Raw genomic sequence first — 27,580 nt, 5'->3', positions numbered from 1 at the left:
GACGTATTTGGGGCGACGTCGACTGCTTTCCATTCTGTCAGCAGGATCGGGAATGTAGTTACCGGCAGCAGATGAGAGGTTTCTCGTGTCGTGCGGCTTTGAAGTGGGTCGATCGTGGCAAAACAAAAATTATATATACATAGAACAGACTGCGCAACGTAATCACCAATTGCTGCACGCATCGTCTTCATCTTTTGTCATTTATTAATGACCATTACGTCACATTATTTATCCTCTCTTCTACACAACAGTTCTTTTTTATTATATAATTTCAGGTTTATTTTAATCTTTTTAATGAAAGAAAATATGCTACTTATCTGTATACTGAACTACATTGTTTCATTAAATTTCAAGAAAGGTCATTGGTAGATCGCACTGTTTCGTCAGTGGACAGTAGATCTAATCAACTTGGCCATCTCTGGCAAATAACATAATAGCGGTCGGACAAACATTCCCAGAGTACGAAACTTTGGCGTAATAAACACGCTGTGCTTTTTTCCTCTCAATGTTCCCTGTTCCTGTATTCATCTGGGTTTTTTTTTACCTTAAGCAATGCGATTAAAGCTATAAAATATACCACATATACAAAACAATATTAATGTATCAACTTCTTACATGTTTGGCTCACCAAAAAGCCTCTACACATCTTTGTTTTTCTGGACGCGCCAAGAACTTTTTACTGGTAGGACCTCTTGTGAGTCCGCCCGGGTAGGTTCCACCACCTCGTCTATTTCTGCCGTGAAGCAGTAATACCTTTCGGTTTGAAGGGTGGGTCGGCCGTTGTAACTATACTGAGACCTTAGAACTTATTTCTCAAGGTGGGTGGCGAATTTACGCTGTAGATGTCTATGGGCTCCAGTAAACACTTAACACCAGGTGGGCTGTGAGCTCGTCCACTCATCTAAGCAATAAAAAAAAAACCCGTCATCTCTCTGAACTGGTTGGTCCTAATATCTTTCTCAGTAGTTAAACGGTCAATTCGTTCCTTGTCGTCTGGTTCGTGTCCGTCTCTTAGGAAGTCAACAAAAGTACTGCCCGCCGCTAGTCACGTCCGCCCTCGTTCCATTACTCTCTTTATTTTTGAATTCTTGTCAAGTCTCTGTCTTAGTCTGTGTCTAGTTGTTGTAGGTCTAATGTCCTGTCAGAGGTTGCACAGCACGACAGTAGTTTTTGATCTTCTTCCCTTTTTCTGTGTAAGCGTTCTTGCATCGCAATGATAATGGCCTGTGGGAGATGAAGGGGCGGAGGCTCTGATAGCTCGGGCTGTGAAACGGGTGTACAGGAGGGACGCCGCCCCGTAGGGAGGCCCAAGCACCGCTGGTCTGACGCCGTGGAAGGGAATTTACGTGAGGTCCGAGTTTTTTTTTTGTCGGACTTGCTTTGTATTGTGTAACGCACCGGGATGATTGCGGGGGTCATAGATAGCGCCGGCGCAATATTATTACAACCCGGGTCTTCTTAGTGGGTGTCGTTTCCGATCCGGTTTTTAGATTCTGTGAAGCAGTGCTCTTGCTAGAGCCAGTGTTAGCAACACTCCAGATTGACCCCCGTGAGCTACACGTTAGGGTGAAGCTGAAATAGCCTCTCAAGGCTATCAGCGTAGGTAGGGGAGAAAAAAAAATTTGGACTTAATTATGAGTATTACCATTTTGTCTCATCGCCAATTAATGTCATTGGAAATATCGGGAACAAAAATTTCGGTTATCTATCTACCATTATAATTATATTCGGCAAAAACATTTTGATGGTATTGAATATTTTCGTCGCTGTTCGTGAGCCGCTTACAAAATTAAAAATATTTTTACAATTTAATGTTGCGTTTTATTATTTTCATTTTATCATGTCCGATGTTGCTATATTAAATAAACAGAATAGTCGACGCTAATGACCACGCTAAACAGTAAAGTATTCCATGTTTGGGAAATGATATGAAGACCATAAGATCAATAATAATAAATAAAACTTTAAAACATGCTTTTATTATAGAAAATCCAATTAAAAGATTGTAAATAAACTGATTGTAAACAAAAGCGAGGAGTGCACGTTGTCAATTGTTATAAATATTTTATTGACAGATATGAGTAGAGGGGCTATCATCTTGTTAAGATCTTAAAAAATCAGGGATCAAGGATTTTCTATAAAAAGCGTGTTTTTAGTTATTTTCAAGTGTTATTTAAGCAATATGGTGGTACAATTAAACATAAACATGTCAATAATTAGCTAATAATTTGAACAGCGGTTGAATTAGGCTTAATGAAAACATGTCAAATATAATAATCTATTAATTTGTAGGTACAGCGGTTGAATTAGGCTTCACTCAGCTCACGGGGCTCAGCCTAAGAGACTTTGCTAACACTAGCCTTAGAGTCCTAGCAAAAACAGTGCTTCGCAGAATCTACTATCGGATCGGAATCCCGACCCGCTGAGAAGTACCGGCGTTGAGACTCAGAACTGTGTCTGTGGGTTTAGTACCACAACGTACCCTTCCGTCGCATTCCACTATATATAGAAATTGTAAAGAAAAAAGTATTCACAAACTGGTAGTACTTAACGTTGGATAATAAAGAACCTCTATTTCGGCGTTTAGATAGACATCTTCAGACTTAATTTTGTGCTTTAAGGAGAACTTATTGATATTTTCCGGTATCATATTTTTTTATTTTTTTATTGTTTCAGTGGGTAGACGAGCTCACAGCCCACCTGGTGGTTACTGGAGCCCATAGACATCTACAACGTAAATGCGCCACCCACGTTGAGATATAAGTTCTAACCTGATATATACCTATAAGTTGAAACCTGCTTCATGGTAGAAATAGGCAGCCTACCCGAGCGGACTCACAAGAGGTCCTGCCACCAGTTACGTTGTAGATGTCTATGGGCTCCAGTAAACACTTAAGACGAGCTGGGCCGTGAGCTCATCGACTAATTAAGCAAAAAAAAGAAACATCCCAACATATGTATGATTCGTCACAATTATATTAAAATCAGTTTTAAGCGACTTAAAAAAAAGGGGAGATTTTCAATTCGATAACTTCGTTTTATACTAATAAGCTTTTTAGCTGAGATCTTTTTTTCTAGGTGAATCGGACTTTATTTTAAAGATGTAAAAATTGCGTATTAATAAACATTCAATGTTCAAGAAATATCGCAATGTTTTATTTAATACTAGCTGACCCGGCAGACTTCGTAGTGCCTCAATCGATAAATAAAAGACCTAAACTTTTGTGTAAATTGAACTTAAAACAAACAAAACGAATCCGTCCGACGGGGGACACATCAAAGTAAAATTTAAACAAAATTGTTATTTTTATTTAATTCCGAGAATTTTCATATTTATCTACATTTTAAACCTTCACTGGACTTTCACTAATAATTCAAGACCAAAATTAGTCAAATCGGTCCAACCGTTCTCGAGTTTTAGTGAGACTAACGAACAGCAATTCATTTATATATATATAGATAGATAGATAGATTATTATACTCAATTATAAAATATAATAAAAACGGAACCCATCAAAACGAATAAAGTTTTAAACAATAAACTCTAATAAAATAATATTACATCCGGAACCCAGATCCGTTGGCCTGTGCAAGCGGCGAACGGAAAAATACCGCGTTATACATAATTTTTTTGAGTCTACAGACATTCTACAGAAAATTGTAAACAATTCGCTTTCTCGCTCGTTGCGGGCGCGTTAGAAAGAGACGGCGCTCGGTTAAGATAACATTTTATTTTTTTTAATGGCCGCCGCCGGTAACGGTGTGGTTCATAGATAGAAACCCGAGGGCGTGTCGGATCTGGAGCGCGTTGTGGAATAAACCCATTGAGTTACACGCCGGTTCTTCGAAGTGAGTCGCCATTTCGATCCAATGATGGATTCAGAGAAGCACTGCTCTTGCTAAGGAAGATCCTCTCAGACTGAGGTCTGTGACCTGGCTCACTAGTTTTTTTTTTTTTTTAATACTTAGATGGGTGGACGAGCTCACAGCCCACCTGGTGTTAAGTGGTTACTGGAGCCCATAGACATCTACGACGTAAACGCGCAACCCAACCTGAGATATAAGTTCTAAGGTCTCAAGTATATTGTGAAAGAGCTGTGTTAAAATTGAGAGTTAGTCCCAACAAAAAAACGCTAATTCTGATTATTCTAATAAATATAACTAACCGTTTAAAATATTGAATTGTCATCGGTCCTTGATAAGTATACCAAATATCGAGTTAATGCGACGTTTTGAAGGGGCTCAAAATCACGTTCAAAGTTTCCGTTACATTCATACTAACATACGAATGAAGCTAGTAAAAGAGTTTAAAAACGAGTACCTACTGCGCTCATATGTTTAACGTATTGGTACCAAATAAATAAATAACCGTCCGATTAGTCTCCTCCCAGCGATAAGCAAAATATACGAACGACTCCTTCGGAAACGCCTCTGGGACTTCGTTACCGCGAACAAAATACTAATAGACGAGCAGTTTGGATTCCGCGCTAAACACTCGTGCATACAACAAATGCACCGCCTCACGGAGCACATCTTAATAGGGCTAAATAGGCGTAAACAAATCCCGACCGGCGCCCTCTTCTTCGATATCGCGAAGGCGTTCGACAAAGTCTGGCATAACGGTTTGATATACAAACTGTACAACATGGGAGTGCCAAACAGACTCGTGCTCATCATACGAGACTTCTTGTCGAACCGTTCGTTTCGATATCGAGTAGAGGGAACTCGCTCTCGTCCCCGTCATCTGACTGCCGGAGTCCCGCAAGGCTCCGCACTCTCCCCGTTACTATTTAGTTTGTATATGATATACCCCGGTCTCCGGAGACCCATCTAGCGCTCTTCGCCGATGACACGGCTATCTACTACTCGTGTAGGAAGATGTCGTTACTTCATCGGCGACTCCAGATCGCAGTAGCCACCATGGGACAGTGGTTCCGGAAGTGGCGAATCGACATCAACCCCACGAAAAGCACAGCGGTGCTCTTCAAAAGGAGTCGCCCTCCGAATACCACTTCGAGCATCCCACTCCTTAATAGGCGCGCAAACACCTCCGCCGTTAGCCCCATCACTCTCTTTGGCCAGCCCATACCGTGGGCCTCGAAGGTCAAATATCTAAGCGTCACCCTCGACAGAGGGATGGCATTCCATAATGTCGTAATGAGGTGACACTACAAAACTTGCATACGCCCCATCATGACGTATGCAAGCGTAGTGTTCGCTCTCGCGGCCCGCACTAACTTGAAACCCCTTCAGGTTATTCAATCCCGATTTTGCAAGATAGCCGTCGGAGCACCATGGTTCCTGAGGAATGTGGATTTCCATGATGACCTGAGGAATGTGGATCTCCATGATCTGGAACTTGACTCAGTAAGTATCTACAGTCGGTATCATTGCGCCACTTTGAGAAGGCGGCACGACATGAGAACCCTCTTGTCGTGGCCGCTGGAAACTATATACCCGATCCTGTAGACCGAATGGTAAACAGTCGACGTCGCCCAAAGCACGATATTACGGATCCTCCTGATCCATTAACGGTGCTTTTAGGCACCACAGTTGCTATTGTAGCAATTACCGAACGATAGCCCTTGTGTGTCGCACGCTAGCAAGATCCTACTCCACGTCATAAACAGCAGACTAAAATCGTTCCTTGACTGGCAGATACCTCAGGAGCAGGCGGGTTTTGTTAGGGGGAGGGGCACGAAAGAGCAAATTCTAAACTTGCGACTCATTGTAAGCTCAAACGGAGTCACGATCCTCAGCAATGAGGGAGCAATGGAGAAGAAGAAGAAGAAGGCACTACAAGCACCGGTCACCGTCCTCGTCGAACCCGTCGCTCGCGACGAAGGGCTCGACGAGCGAATTAACCCATAGACACAGCCCACTGAGTTTCTCGCCGGATCTTCTCAGTGGGTCGCGTTTCCGATCTGCTGGTAGATTGTGCGAAACACTGCTCTTGCTAGGGCCAGTGTTAGCATCACTTCGGTTTGAGCCCCGTGAGCTCACCTACTAGTTAAGGTTAGGCTGAAATAGCCTCTCAAGGCTATCTATCAGCTTAGGGAGGTAATAAAAAGTGTTTCGTTGCACACAGGTAAGGCTCTATAATAAAAACAAAATTAGACGACAGTCTCTTTCTAAATATTGATGTGCAATATTTATTGCCTGGTACTGTAAATAACTTAGCAATGCTCTGGGCTTTGAGCTATGCGCGCGCCAGAAACCTCTCGGATGTAAAGGAAGTTTTTATTCGATAGTATTTTATCCACAGCAATGTCAGTGAAGCATGAACGAGATGCAGTTTTGCATGACGACACACAATCATTCTGTTGATTGATGGTATCGGCTGCGGAATTTAAATCTAGAACAATTGAAAACACACACAAAAAAAAATACATTATCCTTTTTGGCGTCTATCGATTCACGTCATAATTTCGATGACGCATTCCCGCCATTTTTAGGTTAGTTTTGATGATCCAAAATAAATTGAGCCTTCGTATATTTTTGAGTTTTTTTTTTTTTTGGGAAAGAATACGTCTGTTCGGCTTTTTGCAATATTTAACATTGTCAAAGTTTCAGACAAGTCTTATCAGTCAGCGTTAATAACCTGAAATCAAAATTCATACTTTTAATATTATAAACGTGAAAACCCCGTTTGTTGTTTTGGGTGTTTGTTTGTTCTTCTTTGGCGTAAGAAGTAACGGATTGACACGTTTTTATTAAGTTTTAGTTTTAGGTCAGGTGAGCGGGATATAGGTATTTTTAATATATACCGTAAAAACTGCTCATTCCCGCGGGAAACTACACTGATACTTTTCCTTGACCACACAGGCGAAGCCGCGGTTAACAGCTTATATAAATAAAGAAATAATCTTATATACTAAATAAATAAAGAGGAAAAACATCGTTGTCAAGGAGATATTTTTTTTGTAATTTATGTTGCTTAGCGATATTATTTTGATTTTATTACATTTAAGCTACGAATAAATAATTATTTATTCATCGCATTTAAGTAATTAATATATTGGATGGAAGACGGACGGAAAAAATGGAAAATTTTCGTAATTTTAGAAGTTCTGTTTTCTACCTTTTTAAGTATGGCAATTGAAGTCCTGCGACGCCAATGTTTTGACGAATTAAAAAAAAAACAATTATTAATTAAATACAAATTCTGTTATAGGAAAAATAATATGGAGCTGAATGAGATGAAACTGATATATTTGAGATTGTACATAATTGAGTTAAAATTGATGCGATCAAATAAAGTCTTATTAAAATGGTGGTTACTTACCGAGACCACAGTGGACTTTTTGGAAGACCCCGCCAGCTACGTCAAACCGCATTGTTTCATTTTCCCACACTTATGCATTTTCACAGATACTAAACAGTTAATAAACCTGAGGAAACGAATAAATTAACAAAATAAAACAATTCACACAACTTGGCTCCACGCCTTCCCGCCAAAAACGAACTACATCCATATGTACATATATAGAAAGAAGAACGGCAGTTTTTGTACCACTATTATTTTTTATTGTTTCCTTATAAGAGTTGTCTGATTTATAAAAGGTAAGAATCCAAATATTTTCGTGTAGCTATACCAATATTATAAAGAGGAGAGATTTGTTTGTTTGTTTGTATTGAATGGGCTCCGAAACTACTGAACCGATTTGAAAAATTCTTTCACTGTTTGGAAGCTATACTATTCCCGAGTGATATAGGCTATAATCTTTTTTGAAAAAAATTAGGGATCCTTACTAAAACTCCAATAATGTAGCCCAAGGTGTAAAAAAATACCTAAAATATTCTTTACATCGCGTGCCCTGCGAAAACTATTGATGATAGAATAAAATAATGTACTACGACTTTGTAGAACACATTATTATTTAGAAAAAGTGTAACTATTATAGTTATGCCACAATAAGTGTTCTTTTATTTAAAAAAATTAAACCACGTCAAATATCGTTGAAATTTTTGTTAAAGTCCCGAGCGGGCCGCTAGTTTATAATACTTTTAAAACTCTGCAAAAACAAAAAAATATATAAAAAAAAGATAGCAACTAAACGTTGATCATTGATAACAAAACGCATTTTAAGTTTTTGAAACTTGGCATGTGTAAGGAAAAACTGCTTTACTAATCGGAATGCAATCGATACTGTACAGACAGACAAAAACTACCTCTACAGCAGTATAGATTTAACGAAAATGACTTTTAGCTAAAAAATAATTGAAAGGCTTGGCGGTATGGGCTGTGTATCCTTTGCCAGTCCAAACGGAAGAATTGACAAAAACAAATGTTCTTTGCCTTTAGATTCCATGATTTAAAAGTTTGAAAGTAATATAACGTCCCAAATACATACGGTATATATTTTTGATTCAAAATAAGTCTAAACAAAACTGCTACCATTTAAAATAATGAATATTGCTCAGAAAAATTTACGAAAACATCTCACCCCCAACCTTTGAGACGAACACTATGTGGAATAGTAATTTATTATACAAAATCAAATGAAAGGACAATGCCCATTTTCTATGGGCGTTTGGGCCCCTAAAAAAATTGTCGCGTCATGATGGTTTTAATTTAATTTGATAGACAAAGAAATATCGTTTCATATTCAGAAAACGATTTTTATATTCTCACCCAGGTTTAAGAGATATCTGTTTTTTTCTGCAGCTAAAATTAAGTTGTTAATTGTTTTTTTCGAAATCAATAATCGCTTTCATCATTATTTACAGTATTAAATAAGTTAATTGTGGTTAATGTTGCTAGAAATAAGCCCTTACGTACATTTTATTATTATTATATCCTCATAATAATAATAAAATGAAATGAAATCCGGAAGCCGACAACGAAATTGTTGTTGTTGTTTTTAAATTCGCCAATAAGCAGGCAAAGAGCGTAGACTATACAGCCTAGTCTGTCGTAGTTATATTTTTTTATGTAAATAAAAAGCCGGTGTATCTCTTTTTATTGCTTTTTGGGAGTTTTGACGTCAACTCGATGAATAGCTCATTGAGTGAGCATGAATTTCCGCAGACCTATTTATTATCTTGAAAAAAAAAACAGTCACTGCTATGTTAGCCACAGCTTTATTCCAATGCCTCAATAATCTTGAACAACGATTATTGACGTTTAATACACAAAACAACACCCAATTTATATATTACACATCACAATAAACTATTAAAAAAAACATTAAAATAAAACTTCAAGTGACGCTTCACTCGGGTTGCTGCCAAAACTCTCTGATCATATAATATAATAAGAATAGAGTAATGGCAGGCCATTGAGATTTTTACTAATGGAATCATTAATATCTAAAAATATTAAATAATTCATGGTTTTAAGTAATAATTGCCTATTGGTGAATTTAAAAACTGTGGCACTAAGTTTTGGGATGTTATCAAATAAATAATTTATTTTTTTGTAAAACCATACCAGGGCGAAAGAAATGTTGATACATAAACTAAACAACGTCAAAAAATAAGGCATAGTTTTTCAAGTACCGGTAAAATGGGGCGATTAGGGATTGAAAGGCGAATCGGGAAAAAACCGGGAAAATCTTTCGACGCTCAATATAAGTTTTATATTCGTTGCAAAATCTTCCATTTTTTTGTAGTTTAATAGTAGAATGTTGAAAGTTCACAAAACAACTCTGAATATGCATGATAATAGCTGCTAACTTATAAAAAATCGCGTTTCAAATTAACTTCCTGTGGTGGTAATTATTTTAGTGCTAGAAACTTTGCTCTCTTTTATTTATTTGATAATAATAGAAGACGACTATGATTTATAAACGTTATTTAGTGTTTGAACCAGCATATATATTAAAGGTAAGTCTCAGTTGTTATTGGTTTTAATGTATTTGATTAAATAAAAATACATGTAAAAATCTGTTGTTTTTGGGGATATTGGGGACGTCTTAGGTACAAATAACAACGAAAAAGAGGTCAATTGGGATGAGAATACGTGAAATGGAAACGACCTAAGTATAAATAGGTACAGATTTGTAGGGTTGTCTATGTAGTTATAACAATATTTTTTAAATTTGTTGGTAAAAATCTGGTTTATCGAAGCGAAATTGGGAATAAATCTTTAGTTGAAATAGATAAGCAATTTAATATAAGTAAGTCGATTTTGCAGAGACATGTAACAAGATCAATGAAATCTCAAGGTGGACAAAAATGTCTAAGTAATACATAATAAAATATTTAATATTTGTTCAGAGTGGGGGTATTCATCTGATTAATCCATGGAATAACCGACACACCTAATCTCTTAACCCAGATAGAAATATCAGCACTGTCGATTGCACCTATAATTGAGGTGATGTCTGCCATGTACTTTTGTCAGTTTTTCAATTTTTTTTATTGATGATCACTTTGTTGGTGCAACGAAATAAATTAATTAATTAAAACTATATATAAAAATAAAAGTAGTGCCAACCCTAGCAAATTTCTCATTTCGTCCCAATTAACCGCAATTTTCGGGTAAATAGGGATTAGACCTATTTTTGCATTTTTTGCTTAAACTGGAATGCTAGTTGCATAATTTTAAATTAGACAACAAAGATGCCCCCAAGACTCAATCATTTTGATCCTGATATAGCATTATATACATCAACAACTACCTTAAAATTGCTCATAAAGTTGGAATTTGTCCCTAATCGCCCCATTTTACGGTACAAATAGTTTTGACATAAAGTTGGCCCACTTTTGAGCATTGTCCCTTAGGGAGAGTTTATAAAAAAAAATACTTGAAAATGCTTTTAACTCTTTGAACGCGAATCGTCGATACATCGAGTCTATGAATGCGTAGAAAGTGCGGAGCGTCGGAATACCGACTACTTGCGCATTTTGATTTATAGGTATTTAAGTATTAACCTTTACGGACGTATCTTAGCGCGCCCACGTATAACATCTTTAATGAGTTAATAACATATAAAAATGATAATTAATATTAGTTTCTGTGAATTTAGCATTGATTTTTCTTTTATTTTATTTAGTTTTTTATAACGTATCTTTCTTTCAAAAATCATTTCGGAATTTCTGCAAAATAGGTGAAAGTAAGTTTAACGCTAATAGGATGAAAAGAAATAAATAAGAAACTAACCATTGAACGCATTATTGATAAGTCTGTGTGAAAATATGAAAATTGGTTTGCACCGGTTTAGCAATGTTCGCGTTTTTGTTTGTATATTGCTTGCTGGGAGAATTGTTCGAGAAAATTCTGTAACCATGGCAACGCGGCTGTGTCGTGCCTGGCGTCGCTAGCTTCGTCCGTCTCTGTTTATTGCTAGTAAATAGACAGAGACGAAATATTTTTAGCGCCTTTTCTTTCATGTTTGTCAACCGATTTTATTCTTTTCTAATTTATTTTTAGTTGTTTTTTTTTCGCTTTTACGAAAAATAGTGTTACTAATTTAAAAAAAAAAAACAAATATATAGAAACGTATTTTCTTCGGTATTCGCGAGCCCGAGTCTAATGTTTATGGTTTTATCTCGCATTGTTTATTGTCATTTTATCGAGAAGTGAAAGAATATTTGGTCTATTTTCTATTAAATCAAACTTTATTAGCAGGTTTACAAAGTTGTTGATAGTTATTTTATAGAACCTGCTACCAGATCGGCGTGCAAATATTATTCAATAAATATTTTCATTAAATGCAGTCAGTAAATATGTTAAGTAATTAATTAAAATATCAAACAACAAAATAAATTAATTGAATAAGAATTAGTTATTTATATCATAAAACGAAAACAAAGAACAGAAAGAAGCTAATTTAATATGAACATAATGATTTATCATTTAAAAAATCGTTAACTGTATAATAACATCTTAAGGTCAATAATTTTTTTAAGTTGTCTTTAAATAAAAATAATTTGTCTTTTTTTATAGTATAGCTTATTATATATTTTCGGTGCCATACACAATATACTTTTTTGCATAAGAGTTATCTTAGCACAATGCAAACACAATTTATTTCTTTTTTCTATTTTCAACTTTACAGGAAAGCCATTTACAGTTAAAAATTTGGAAAAAATATCATAACAAAAAACTGGTGGTAGGAGGTCTTGTGAGTCCGCACGGGTACCGTAGGTACTAACACCCTGCCTATTTCTGCCGTGAAGCAGTAATGTGTTTCGGTTTGAAGGGCGGAGCAGCCGCTGTTACTATACTGAGACCTTAGAACTTATATCTCGAGGTGGGTGGCACATTTACGTTGTAGATGTCTATGGGCTCCAGTAACCACTTAACATCAGGTGGTCTGTGAGCTCGTCCACCCATCTAAGCAATAAAATAAAAAACTTCTTCAACTGTTCGAATGTGGTGAACTTAATTGAAGTTCAATTAAAAACATCGAACTGTTGATGCCGATACCAAATAAAACCGACTCTTAATTACAGAGATAAATGTCGCGTATTAAGCGAAATGTCGCTTAAACCAAATAGCCTTTTAAATAACCATGTCGTTTTGGTAAATGTGAGCATGGCGTACAAAATACGAAATCGCAAGTGCTAGTAATGTAGTGCGCATGCGTACCACTACAACCTTTTTTTCTTTTCGGGCCGGGGGCCGAACCTCCTACGAGGTCCGCGCCTAGGGGGCGCGCGGTGTATGTGAGACTCAACGATCTGCAGGTGTTGAAAGCAGATCGCGGGCCCAAGAATTTTAGGGCCCACCCACTAAACGACTCCCCTGCACTCTTACACCCGACGTCCGATCTCGGTCCGGGGTCAGAACCCGGTCAGAGTAGGGGGGTTCCCGCGGTCAACACTACAACCAGACACGCGGCGCCACCCCGAGGACGTCCGACCGACGGGTCGTCGAGGCGATAGTTGACGACCAACGACGTCGGTCTCCGCGGTACGGCGGCCCTACCAGCCGCCCGGGCGTTGCCGCTGGTGTTCCGGGATACCCCGCTGGGCCAGAACCAGCCTGCCGGGTCGGAACGCGATACACCGCCGACCGGGTTGCTCTTCAACAGTATGTTCGGCGACGACAGCGACGACGAAACTGCGGACCGCATCGCAGTCCGCAGCCGCCGACGCGTCGTCCCGTCCTCCTGGTGCCAGCGCGCTAGAGTGACGGCGTGCGGCGCAGCCTCAACTCCCTTAGGTCGCCCCGTGACCATCACCGGGAGGAGACTGCCTCCTCATAGGGGCTGGAGCTGGACAAACGCCCTCCTCCGACCCCCGGCCCGACGGCGGCGGCACGGCGCCGAGAGGGAAGAAGAGCTCTCCCTGTTCCGCCGCCTCCTTCTGCGAGATGGTGGACTCGCAGAAGTCGAGCATCGCCTGCCAGGACTCGTCGTTGCCGAGTATCGTAGCCACGACGGTCGGAAGCGACAAGTCCGGTCCTATTTTTGCAACGAGGACGCGGCGCTGCTCCGCGAAAGCGGTGCAGTACGCGAGCGTGTGCTCCGCCGTGTCCTCGTTGCAGCCACTGCAGTGGTGGCACTTCGGCGTCGGCTCCCTCCGGGCGACGAGGTGCAGGTAGCGACCGAAACAGACGTGTCCTGTGAGCACTTGCGTCGCCCGGAAGGTGAGACGTCCTTGGTCGCGATTCACCCAGTCCGAGAGGACCGGGCGGATCGCCTCGACAGTCCGTCGCCCGTAGGCGGGTTCCGCCAGGCGCCGAGACCACGCCTCGAGCACGGCACGCCGAGATTGAAGCTTCCACGCTCGAAATACCACTACAACCTAACCTAACCTAACCTAACTCACGACATACTATATAATATGCAAAGAAAAGGTTATTTATTTATAATTTATTAAAGTTATTAAAGCTATTTGTATTATGTTTATTTAAATAAATATTTTTTTACTGCAACAACATTATTCATTTATTTGTATTTCAACTTTTTTTAAAACATCAAGGTAAGAGTATACATTTACCAATACCTGAAGGCAGGAGTACACATTAGTCGCGGAAATGTACAAAATTCAAAATCATTTATTTCAACTTAGATGTCAGTATGACACACTTGTTGAATGTCAAAATACAAATAACAATGTTAACTCTACCACCGGTTCCAAAAAAAGCCACAGTCCTGAGAAGAACCGGCGAAACAAACTCAGCGGGCTTTTTTTTGTTTTTGTTTTTTCTCAAATATTTTCTTTTTTTTAAATAAATAGAAATATTCACAATAAAAGAAAAAACAAGTCAAAAAAATACAATTAAAAAAATAATAATAATAATGAAAAATGAAAAGGCCAGGAGCGAGCGCCTCATTCCCACGTAGTGCCATCTAGTAAATAATCCTTAACTTTATAATATGCCTTGTTGCACAAACGTTCCTTAACAGTTTTCTTAAATCTATGAACAGGTAGTAGTTGAACGTTTAGTGGGATCTTGTTGAAAAGCTGTACACCCAGCCCCCTGAAAGAGTTGCTTATTTTCTTAATTCGAGTCGCCGGTAACGCAAGCCTATGTTTGTTCCTAGTGTTCACATTGTGCAAATCGCAGACTCTGGGGAATTCTTCAATGTTTTTACGCACGTACAATAAATTTTCAAAAATGTATTGGGACGCTAAAGTTAGAATTTTGATTTCCTTAAACTTGTCCCTCAAGGATTCCCTCGGGTGCATATTATAAATAGCACGAATAGCCCTCTTCTGCAGGATGAAAATCGTTTCGACATCGGCAGCATTGCCCCATAGCAAAATGCCATAGGACATAACACTATGAAAATAACTAAAATAAACCAGGCGTGCCGTATCTTCATTAGTATACATTCGTATTTTTTTTACCGCAAACGCTGCAGAACTAAGCCTACTCGCTAACTTGCATAAGTGAGGACCCCACTGCAGCTTGGAATCAACTGTTATACCAAGAAAAACTGTCGAATCCACAAGCTCCAGTGTCTCTCCACTTACAGTAATATTAGTGTCTACTTGTCTAACATTAGGTGTGGTAAATTTTATACATTTTGTTTTTTTGTTATTTAATAACAGATTATTAACACTAAACCAATGTATCACGCGCGAGATAGCATCATTCACATCGTCATAATCTTCCAAATGTCGTTTAATTTTAAACAATAATGATGTATCATCAGCGAATAATACGACCTCGCGACGGGTTTCAATAAACTTAGGTAAATCATTGATATATACAAGAAATAAGAAGGGACCCAATATGGAACCCTGAGGAACACCCATATTAAGTAAGACACCGGAAGATCTCGTTCCTTTAACGTCTACCTTTTGGATTCTTCCGGATAAATAAGATTTAATAAGTTCTATGAAAAGCCCCTAATACCATAATGGTGTAATTTCCTCAACAATGTATTATGCTCAACACAATCAAAAGCTTTAGATAAGTCGCAGAAAACCCCAAGGGCATTATGCGACTCTTCCCAAGCCTGAAAAATATTTTTATACGTACTTAAACATTATCTTCAGTTCACATATACTTAACCTTTTTTTTGTTGCCCTTGTAGGCAGACGAACATACGGTCCACCTGATGGTGAGTGGTTATCGTCGCCCATGGATTTCAGCAATGCCAGGAGCAGAGCCAAGCCGCTGCCTACCGCTAAAATTTACACATTTACCGATAAAAGTGTACATTTCCCAAGAGTGTACATTTACCGTAACATATATAATGAATCTTCGCGTCTTTATGTATTCGTATGTCTTCTAAACGTTCTCGCTGCGGACCCAATTTCTTCAGCACGGTTGAGGAAAACTTTTTTTTTAATATAATTCCGTTAACGGACGAGGGCTCCCTAAAAAAAGGTGGATAGAAGATATAAAAGCGATTGGAAAAAGAAAGCCACGGATAAAGTGGCTTGGAAGAAGCTGGAGGAGACCTTTATCTGAGAAGGGGTTCCGATCAATGATACATAAGAAAGTAACGATAGCGAGTAAAAGAAATAAATTCTAGCCTAGTATTAGTATTGTAGTCGTCGTGGCCTAAAGGATAAGACGTCCGGTGCATTCGTATGTAGCGATGCACCGGTGTTCGAATCCCGCAGGCCGGTACCAATTTTTCTAATGAAATACGTACTTACCAAATTCACGATTGACTTCCACGGTGAAGGAATAACATCGTGTTATAAAAATCAAACTCGCAAAATTATAATTTGCGTAATTACTGTTGGTAGGACTTGTGAGTCCGCGCGGGTAGGTACCACTACTATTCCCGCCGTGAAGCAATATTGCGTTTCGGTTTGAAGGGCGGGGCAGCCGCTGTAACTATACCGATACCTTAGAACTTATATCTCGAGGTGGGTGGCGGCATTTACGTTGTAGATGTCTATGGGCTCCAGTAACCACTTAACATTAGGTGGGCTGTGAGCTCGCATAGACACTCGCCAGGTAAGCAAAAAAAAACATGTCCGCGGTTCGCTAGTGTCTCTATGTCTATCCAATGTTATCAGATTAAAAGGGAATGGAATGCAAATTCAATTTAACCAATAGGTATGCCCTCACGAAAACTTATCGGGCCAATGTAATTTGTCGGTACTTATCTTGAATAATTTCGAATGGAATAATTTTGTGTTTTTGATTGTTTTTCTACATCCAGAACTATTCGATAAGCTATCGTGTTTGTGACGTAATTATAATTTTTTTTTTTTTTTTTCGGAACAATGATAGCATCCGTGTCAGAGGTTCAGGGACTTATCGTGTGTGCAGGGAGGGATTTCGGTGTTCCTTTTTTTGTTCACGGGGGGAGCTCACGGGGCTCAAACCTGACGACGTTGCCAACACGAACCCTAGCAAGAGCCGTGATTCGCAGAATCTACCACCGGATCGGAAACGCGACCCACTAAGAAGATTCGATGAGAAACTCAATGGGCTGTGTCTGAGGGTTAATTTACTCGTCAACCCTTCTTCCCAAGCGACGGGTTCGGTGAGGACGGTGACCGGTGCTTGTGGTACCTAAAAGCACCGTCAATGGATCGGGAGGATCCGTAATAACGTGCTTTGGGCGACGTCGACTGTTTACCATTCGGTCTACAGGATCGGGTATGTAGTTTCCAGCGGCCACGACAAGAGGGTTTTCATGTGGTGCCGTCTTCTCAAAGTGTTCTGTGTTCATTACGGGGGTGGGGTGAAGAAAAGAAAATTACCGTACAGCATTTAATAAGCATACTCTTATTGCGGCTCCGACTTGGGCTGGGTCGAGGGCCGTGGCTTCGATTCCCGCACCGCGCAAACATTCATGCGACTAACAGATTTCTTTGCTATTTATCTGGGTGTTTAATATCAGAGGTCGCTAAAATGATTAGATGCAACTGACGCTACCATCTGCGATCTACCAATGACATTCCTTGAAATTAAATGAAAGAACATAATTCAGTATAATTAAAAAAATGAACATAATAATGAAATTTTACCTATTTCTAGTTTTTTTTTTCTACCTAATCTGATAACATTGAGAGGCTATTTCAGCGTAACCTTAACTAGTAACTGAGCTCACGGGGCTCAAACCTGACGACGTTGCTAACACGAACCCTAGCAAGAGCCGTGCTTCGCAGAATCTACCACCGGATCGGAAACGCGACCCACTGAGAAGATCCGGCGAGAAACTCAGTGGGCTGTGTCTGTGTGGCTTCTAGTAATAACTTGTTTCGTTACGTTTTTCTTACATTGCGCGGTCGGTTCTATGTGTTTAATATTTTTTGCCTTGCCATAATCGATTCGACTAATAACCGCTGTCGGTCGATTGGCCAAACCTGATCTATATATTAAAAACGTATATAAAGTTAGCTTGTCATTCTCCAGTTCCCATAGATTAACGGATCTTACTTTGGGGCTAGGGTGTGCTTAGTGCAAGCTTTTTAACGTTCTCGATAGCGTAAAAGTTAACGCAAATTTGTATGGAGTTGGAACGTTAGCCTACGTTTTAGATTCGTTTGGTGGAGCTGTGGGATATATACATTATATGGGTTGTGATGAATCGAAGAAGTAAGGCTTGCCTCTGAGTATACATAGTGGTGGTCATATGATTAGAAACACACATATTATTGCATGATTATTAATTACTAGCGGCCTGCTCCGACTCCGTTCGGGTCGGCACGCGATGGAAAGACTATTTTAGGTAAGTTTTTTACATCTTAGGTTACATTATTAGAGTTTCAGTAAGGATCCCTAATTTTTTCAAAAAAGATGTCACTCGGGAATAGTGTAGCTTTCAAACAGTGAAAGAATTTTTAAAATCGGTTCTGTAGTTTCGGAGCCTATTCGATAGAAACAAACAAACAAATCTTTCCTCTTTATAATATTAGTATAGATTGAACAAGTCAATCGTGAACAATTGTTAAGTACGTATTTCATTAGAAAAATTGGTACCCGTCAGCGGGATTCGAACACTGGTGCATCGTAAGATACGAATGCACTTGACGTCTTATCCTTTAGGCCACGACGACTTCAGTACTTATGAAATCCCCTAGACATAACATAAGCTCCGCTATCTTCTTTTCAGACATGAGGCTGAAGTTTCAGTTAAGTTTCAATTAATTAAGTTGGATACCTTTGCAAGCCTTCAATACCACAGAGCTAAGAACATCCACATAGCGAATTTAATAACAAGTCTTTAGCTATGAAGTTGCCGTTTTAAGAATACTGGTCATTTGAAACGTAATTTATGCATGATCGGCAATAAATCCTAAATTAAAATGTCATTTTTTATTTAAAAAATATGGGATTATATTTTCAAAATTCGTGTCATTTGTTTCTTGATTAGTGTTTTGTTTTGACTACATTTGTATATTTTACGTCAATATGCACACGATAAAAATATGAGTATTTATAGAATACGGGTTCCGTAGCGGTAGCAATTCTGCAAAAATGGCTCAAGACATTATTGACGTGAACATTACAAACGAACGCACGACTCTATATAGATTTGAAGGCTTCCGATATGGAAATAAATTTTGATGTAAAAAATAAACCCCGTCGTCTACCCCACGAAAACTAAAATCAACAATGACGAATTAAAGGCGATAATGGAAGCTGACGATACTCAATCTACCGCTGAAGGTTTCAAATGCTAACTTTGAATGCAAATCTATGTTTCCGTTTAACATGCCGAAAAATATACAAAAGTCGCCATATTATAATAATTATTTTGTTCTATCAAGCAAAATGTGTACTCAGAGTATTGATGCATCTTTGCCAGCGCAGTGGGAATTTTAAGTACCCTTCCTAAAGAGGACCGGCGTGCGAGAGCCAACAAACTCCTCAGAAGCATTTGTTGCAGACTCTCAGGTGTTGAAGCACTGATCTTGCTGAGATCGCTATTAAAAAATTCTCCCTGTTGGAGACCGTGAGCTCACTTAACCCGCGCGCAGCTTGAATAGCCTCTTAGGCTACCAGTGAATAGGTAGGCAAAAATTGTGACCATGATTGTTTTAGGCGTAAGTTTTCATTAGGGGCAATGCCTACGTATTGAATCCGGGTTTAATCAACGTTATGACTGCATGCGATTATCAAAAAGAACACATTCTTTATCAGAAGCGACAATGCGCTTCAAAATTTCCTCGTCTCTGCGTCTGTTTAGCGACGCAAGGCATACCTTGACGAGTTCGTCGCGCTTGCGATCATGCGGTACCCACATATCAAGTTTGTTTACCTTGCCAATTTGACGCAAATAGACTAATATTTGTTTTGATGCTAACGTTGAAAGCTGTTACTAACTCAGCGGTAGAATGAGTATCGTCAGCTTCCACTATCGCCTTTAATTCCTCGTTGCTGATTTTAGCTTTTGTGCGACGACAGGGCTAATTTTTAATACGCTTTTATTAGCTTCAGACGTATGTATGTTTGTAACGGAATCTTTGAACATGATTTTGACCCCCTTCAAAACGTCGGATCAACTCGAAATTTGGTATACTGATTAAGGACTGATGACAATTCAATATTAAAAAAATATATTGAAAAAATTTAAATTCAAGTAAAAAACGGCAATTTACACGGCATACCTATACTACGCCATTATATCGATGACTACGCCTATTCCTACTCTACTAATTAATAATATTTCCGAACGCATCCTACCTAATTTACTAAGTACACCATCTAGCGATTACAATAACGGTTTCCGTTATCCAACCAAAAAACCAGCAGCATTCTAATATCATTAAATGACATATTATATCATACTGTATTTGATTACCTATAATAAATGTCATACTCAGTAAAAAAATGTTATTATAATTCGCTTTTTTTTACTTTCCATAAGGGCCTCAAATTCTTGTGTGCCCAAGGGCCCCAGCCTAATTTAAGACGTCCCTGGTAGTAGTGGTCACGTCATTAATGTCTTGTGCCGATTGTGCGTAATTGCTACCGCTACGGAACCCCTATCTATAAATACTCATATTTTTATCGAGTGCATACTGACGTAAAATATAGAAATATAGTCAAAACAAAACACTAATCAAGAAACAAATGACACGAATTTGAAAATATGATTCCATAATTTTAAAATAAAAAATACATTTTAAATTAAGAATTTATTGCCAATCATACATAAATTACGTTTGAAATGGCCAGTATTCTTAAAATGGCAACTTCATAGGTAAAAGGCTTGTTATTAAATTCGCTATGTTGATGTTCTTTGCTTTGTCGTATAGAAGGCTCGCAGAGGTAACTAACATCATCTTGCCTATTTATGCCGGTAAGATTTACTTCTTGTATTGGAGTACGTGTAACCTTAATTGAAACTTCAGCCTCATGTCTGAAAAGAAGATAGCGGGGCTTATGTTATGTCTAGGCCTCTAGGGGATCTGATAAGCACTGAAGTCGTCGTGGACTAAAAGATAAGACGTCCGGTGCATTCGTGTCGAGCGATGCCACGGTGTTCGAATCCCGCAGGCGAGTACCAATTTTTATTTATTTTTTAATATTTATTTTAATGAATAACGTACATAAAAAATGTACACTATTGACTTCTACTGTGAAAGAATAACATCGTGTAATAAAAATGAAACCCGCAAAATTATAATTTGTGTATTACTGGTGGTAGGACCTCTTGTGAGTACCACCTCATCAAACTCCGTTGCGTAGTTTTAAAGATTTAAGCATACATAGGGACAGAGAAAGCGACTTTGTTTTATACTATGTAGTAGTAAGTAATGTTTATACATATTTCACTTTATAATGCTTACTGAAAGTTTGGCGTGCGAACTGCGCTTTTAAATCTAGCATTCGTCTTTCAAATTAAAATGCAATATATGTATATTTTGGGTCTCAATTATCCCAATCTCTGAATCCGTCTCTGGACAAACAAAAAGTTGATTGTTTGACAAGTTAAGGAAACATTTCTGTTTACTGTTCTTACGTACTTGTGTCGTATTTATATGAACAAATCAACGAACAGCTCAGATTTAAATAGAGACGTACTTGTATTATCTTAATAGACCGATCAACTAAATTTGACTTGACTTCATATTGGACGTATCCTCGAATTAAATAGGACGAATAATACATACATAAGTTGTCGTGGCTTAAGATATAAGGCGTCCGGTGCATTCGTACGCGTAGCGATGCACCGGTGCTCGAATCCCAGGCGGGTACCAATTTTTCTAATGAAATACGTACTCAACAAATGTTCACGCAAAATTATAATTTGCATAATTACTGGTGGTAGGACCTCTTGTGAGTCTGCATGGGTAGGTACCACCGCCCTCTATTCGTGCCGTGAAGTAGTAATTAATGCGTTTCGGTTTGAAGGGTGGGGCAGCCGTTGTAACTATACTGAGACTTTAGAACTCATATCTCGAGGTGGGTAGTGGCATTTACTTTGTAAATGTCTATGGGTTCCAGTAACCATTTAACAACAGGTGGGCTGTAAGCTCGTCCAACCATCTAAGCAATAAAATAAAATAAATAGACGAAAAAAGTTGAAGTCGTCGTGACTTCAAGCATTCATTAACGAGTAGAATATTAAGATTATTATATCCTTGTTATCCTGCTCGCGATATTAGGTCAATGTAATAAAACTGTTGTATCGCCATCGGTTCTCGACGCGCGTGCGAATTGTCAAGTTAATAGGACATCTGAGTCGTCTATTATCAAAGGTGGCAATCTGTGCATTTGGACAACAAAAATTATTGATATGTCAATACAGATTGATTAGAATATAATCGTCTCCTTCAAAGAATACGGTTCAAAACCTGCATTAAATTAAGGTTAATACTTAACCTGTTATTTATCTAAGATGTCGAATTGTCCAAAAGTCACATTGCCAGCTTTGATAATAGTCGACTCATCTTCAAGTCTGCGAAAATGACGTTCAAAGATTTTGTCATATAGATATATAGATACAGGCCGAGCTGATAAAAGCGCATTCGAAACAATACTGACCTTAGTATAATAAGGGGGCTCTGAAATCTCAATTTCAACTCTAGACTGGTATAGGTTCGTTCGCAACTAAACTCCCACCCTTTTAAATACTGTTACGCGCTGGGGTTCGGGATAAATAAAATTCGAACGAATTACAAGTTAACACTGTATTAGCACTTAGAACATTTAAAACACTTCACAAACACATTAAAATTCTCAATTCGCTTCTTCCGCTTCGCTTCAGGTGATCCGTTCGCACCTTTCGCTTCGAGTACTTCTGATTATAGTCGAAACGAAATCCCTAGAATCGTCGAAAACATTCCTCACAAGTCGAGTATTGTGTGTTTCCGCTATCTGACAACAGATGGCGTTGTACCTTTCTCGACGTTACGAGTTCCTTCGATATTCGTTTCGGCTATTCAGCGATAGATGGCGTTACTCTTACGGGAATAACAATACCAATTCTGTGCAACATTATTCCGAATGAGCCCTCGAATTAAACACCTTTCAATTGTTCCAGGTTACAACGCGCCCGCCAAAGACGAAGCCACATTCCACATTTATAATACTCTTAATTTAGTTTAAAAAAATAAAAAATATATCTATATATATCAAAATTCGACCAAAAGAACCAAACCAAAACAAGGAAGCGCTATTGACTTCTATACCAAAGCTAGTTTAATCGGTTTAAGTGGACGTCCAGAAGCGTGTGGACCAAGGAGGATCTGGTCTGACGAAGATGACGCCGCAACAGTACTGCCTGCGTTGGAAGCACCACCACTCGAATGTCCAGAGCATGTTCGCTCAGCTCTTAGAAACTGGTGAGTATCTATATATTAATACGTGAATCAAAAACTTTGTATCCATTTTAACGAAAATTGCGCAAACGGTATGAAATTCTCCACACTTACAGAGAATATAGAGAAGGAGTGCAGAACGTTAAGATATTTTTTTAAATTATGCATAAATAATACATTGAATCAATGAATAAAAACATTACACATACTACCACGTATTTGACACACACACGCATGCATATTATTTGTTTATCGTCAAACTTTTGTTATTGCTTATAGTCTGTGGTCAAATTGAGAATAGATTAATATGTACATACTGTTTGTCTTTAATATAATTTGTCTATACTGTAGTCTTCGCGAAATCTGTGGTTATAGAAGTAAAATAATAGTTTTTGACATTAGAATCATATTAGTCTACAAATTTATAATTTCAATTGTAGTCTGGTGGTAGGACCTCTTGTGAGTCCGCGCGGGTGGGTACCACCACCCTGCCTATTTCTGCCGTGAAGCAGTAATGCGTTTCGGTTTGAAGGGTGGGGCAGCCGTTGTAACTATACTTGAGACCTCAGAACTTGTATCTCAAGGTGGGTGGCGCATTTACGTTGTGGATGTCTATGGGCTCCAGTAACCACTTAGCACCAGGTGGGCTGTGAGCTCGTCCACCCATCTTAGCAATAAAAAAAAAAAAAAAGTAACCTCGAGGGGTTATTCTAGATTCACCGAACTAGGAGGTGAGCTCACGGGGCTCAAACCGATAGTGTTGCTAACACTGGCCCTAGCAAAAGCAGTGCTTCGCAGAATCTACCACCGGATCGAAAACGCGACCAACTGAGAAGATCCGGCGAGAAACTCAATGGGCTGTGTCTGAGGGCTAATTTACTCGTTGGACCCTTCGCCGCAAGCGACGGGTTCGGCGAGGACGGTGATCGGTGCTTGTGGTACCTAAAAGCACCGTTAATGGATCGAGAGGATCCGTAATGAAGTGCTTAGGGCGACGTCGACTGTTTACCATTTGGTCCACAGGATCGGGTATGTAATTACCGGCGGTCAGGGCTATAGGATTTTCATGTCTCGACGATACAAAGACTATGCGACTGCGAATGAAGCAGACGTGCCGGTGTGTTTTTTGCGAGAATACAGTTGAGATTTCGATCTCATAGAACAAGTCTGGTCATAGAAGTCTGGTGTGGTCCTTAAAAAAACCTACAAACTACACTACCCTACTTTTTGTTTAAAAGAATTTAACTCACATTTAACTGATTGACTCTCGAATTCCCGGTCTGGGGAACTGTACTGCGTGCTGTCTGATTTTTAAACTTTGGAAATATTATGGACTAAGCAAAAAAAATGAAACCCGCAGAATTATAATTTGCGTAATTACTGGTGGTAGGTTTGTTCCAGTTGCAACTACTGAATATCCTTTAAAAAAGTAAAAAAAATAACTTAACTAAATTGAAAGCCAAAGTAAAAATGAAAGCTTTTTATTCTTGGTGAAGAAGTCAGACTAAAGTGTTATATTGTTATAGATTCTTTATATTTGTGCAAATTTTCAAGTTAGCCTGATATCTTATAGTTGGTAAAAATTACATTGAAAGATTCTGGGTCACAGATAGTATATAGGAAAATACACTGAACTGGTGGTAGGAGTTCTTGTGAGTCCGCGCGGGTGGGCACCACCACCCTGCCTATTTCTGCCGTGAAGCAGTAATGCGTTTCGGTTTGAAGGGTGGGGCAGCCGTTGTAACTATACTTGAGACCTTAGAACTTATATCTCATGGTGGGTGGCGCACTTACGTTGTAGATATCTATGGGCTCCAGTAACTACTTAGCACTAGGTGGACTGTGAGCTCGTCCACCCATCTAAGCAATAAAAAAGAAGCTAAAACTGCAAACTATCGAATGAGTATAATGATATTACGTTGGCGAATAAGACCAAACATCGTTTTGTTTAATGCACTCTATGGACATATAAATAAGAATTATAACAGCTCAATCGGTGGCTGCGGTTAGGTCTAGAAAAAATAGGCAAGAACGTAATGTCTACCCACAGTGTGTGCCTTACCGAATTATTATTGTACGCAAAATATTTATTTAATTAACTAGCTGACCCGGCAGACTTCGTAGTGCCTCAATCGATAAATAAAAGACACATCAAGGGGACACATCAAAGGAAAAACAAAATTGTTTGTTATTATATAATTCCGAGCTTTTTTATATTTTCTAACCTTTTAAACCTTCCCTGGACTTCCACAAATAATTCAAGACCAAAATTAGCCAAATCGGTCCAGCCGTTCTCGAGTTTTAGCGAGACTAACGAACAGCAATTCATTTTTATATATAGAGATTGAACATGAATATTAACATATATATATATATATATATATATGTAAGCTTGAGGGTAGACATTATTTTGTTGAACACCAAGTAAAACGAAGTCACCTTTGATTTCTGATTTAATCAACAATATGTTAACTTGACAATTCACTTTAACACTTGTCCAACTTTAACCAGTACGTACAACAGTCACTGAATCACACAACGTAACAACGATATAGTAAGTGCACCGGGCAAACGCAGTCGAACGAATGTTTCTCGCAAGGCACGCACCGCCTTTTTATACTAGCCGGCGCAGCTGGCTTATGAGTCACTTCTGTTGCACGAGTGGAACGACACGGCCGGCGCACCCGGCTTGTGTGAGTCACGCCTGTTGCACGTGATGTTTATTAGAAATATTGTTAACGCCGTCACGGCCATACTGACATGCGCTCGTCCTCGTGCGCCTTTTTATGGTTGTTCTGTAGACAATAAGCGTATTCGTTCATCCTGACATTAACGGATGCAACTTAAAACGTGGTCTATGATATTAACAATCTAATACGGTTCGGTTCGCATAATTCTTCAGAAAATCCTATACTGGCTATAAATACTGACTGCTTACATACCTGGGCCAGTTCATTTAAATCTCTTCAGGTATGTAAGTATGTCCCTTTTAACTTAAATCGGAATTGTTATCCCTTCAGTTTTTCGAACTGGACCGGATAATGCTAGACCGGATCGCAATCCCTGTAGCTAATTGTTGTGGCTAGTCCGGATGAAAATCCCTATAGCCAAGCCATTGGACCGGACAGACCCTTCAATGACTTCACACTTTTTTTTTCTTTTTTTTTTTTTCTCTTTTTTTTTTTTTTTTTATTCTTTGCTAGTCCGGATCAACATCCCTTTAGCCAAGTCGTTGGACCGGATACACCCTTCAACGACCTACATTTTTTTTCTCTTTTTTTTTTTTTTTTTTGCTAGTCCGGATTAACATCCCTTTAGCCAAGTCATTGGACCGGATACACCCTTCAATGACTTACAATTTCTTTTTTTTTTTTTCTTTTTTTTTTTTTTTTGCTAGTCCGGATTAACATCTCTCTAGCCACATACAATTCTCTTTTTTTTTTTTTTTAATCTGCGTGTACGGTAGCGTTTGTTAAAACATCTCTTAAACCAGAACATTTATACGGAATTTCTTCAGAAATAGTGCGAGCCCGACCATCGTTTTCTACATTTCCAACACCTGCACCTGAGGTGCCTGAGCTTACAGACATTGTATCACTACCCGCAGACTATGTTTGCTGTATCGCTATTTGCGGACAAAAATGTCGCTTCTATTGTCAGTGACAGAGTCGTCATCATTAAGATCAGTTTCATGAACAAGATTACTTAACCTATCTGTGTACGCCGTCACGTCATCGTCACTATAATTTTCAGAAATTTCTAGTAGGCCTGACGGGCCTCGAGGTACTTCGCGTAAGTTTTCATGGGGAACTTTGTACACTAGAACCATTTACATGTCTCAACTTATACCTATCGTTTTCCAAAACTGCAGATGATTGAAAGATTACTGGTGGCCCGGAGGCCTTTCCCGCTTCACCAGGACGGGTGGGCGAGCAAAGGCTCAGCCAAGAGGGGTGGGATTTGCTAATAACTGCCCGAGCGCCTCCGCAGGAGACCTAACAACTCAAGAGCAATTGCTTCGCGAATGAATCTACTACCGGATCGGAATCGCGACCCACTGAGAAGATCCGGCGAGAAACTCAGTGGGCTGATGCATGGGTTAGGTTGCACGTCGACCTCTTTGTCGAGTTCGACAAGTACGATTACTGGGGTTCCTCAGCCTGCTCCTAGTGTTAGAGCTGAAGGTATCTAATGCAAGAGTTATTGGATCTGATGGATCCGTAAGGACGTGTCTAGGGTGACTACGGTGACTTGTTCATGAAACCGCTTACCATTGAATAAATTACTATGGCTTTGTTTTATAAGACTACATTCTGACCCTGAATGGAACATAAAGGGGGAGCCAAAACCACTTATCTGTAACACACTGAAGCTCTGGAACACACGTTGACGTCTCTGGTTGGACCTGCCACAGCACAGTCTCCTACGAGGCGGCGCACCCTAGCGCAAGTGCAGCCGGAGCGCGGGGGCTCCAATATCGGCAGTCCGTGCTGGA

General features: G+C 39.2%; 1 protein-coding gene across 6 annotated transcripts in view; it reads left to right on the top strand.

The window, feature by feature from the left end:
- Window positions 1–27,580, top strand: part of LOC101744966 (protein tramtrack, alpha isoform) — a 111,542-nt gene that overhangs the window by 21,342 nt on the left and 62,620 nt on the right. For all 6 annotated transcript variants that reach the window (XM_062675798.1, XM_062675794.1, XM_062675795.1 and 3 more), the window contains one exon: window positions 22,809–23,109. In XM_062675798.1, coding sequence (XP_062531782.1) covers window positions 23,028–23,109 — 82 coding nt within the window. In that variant the 5' untranslated portion in view covers window positions 22,809–23,027. The remainder of the gene's footprint in view (window positions 1–22,808; window positions 23,110–27,580) is intronic.

The sequence above is a fragment of the Bombyx mori genome, chromosome 24, assembly GCF_030269925.1.
Source record: "Bombyx mori chromosome 24, ASM3026992v2".
In the NCBI taxonomy this organism is placed as follows: Eukaryota; Metazoa; Arthropoda; class Insecta; order Lepidoptera; family Bombycidae; genus Bombyx; species Bombyx mori.
The sequence above is the reverse complement of the archived record's forward strand: the minus strand, read 5'-3'. Positions and strand labels throughout refer to the sequence as shown.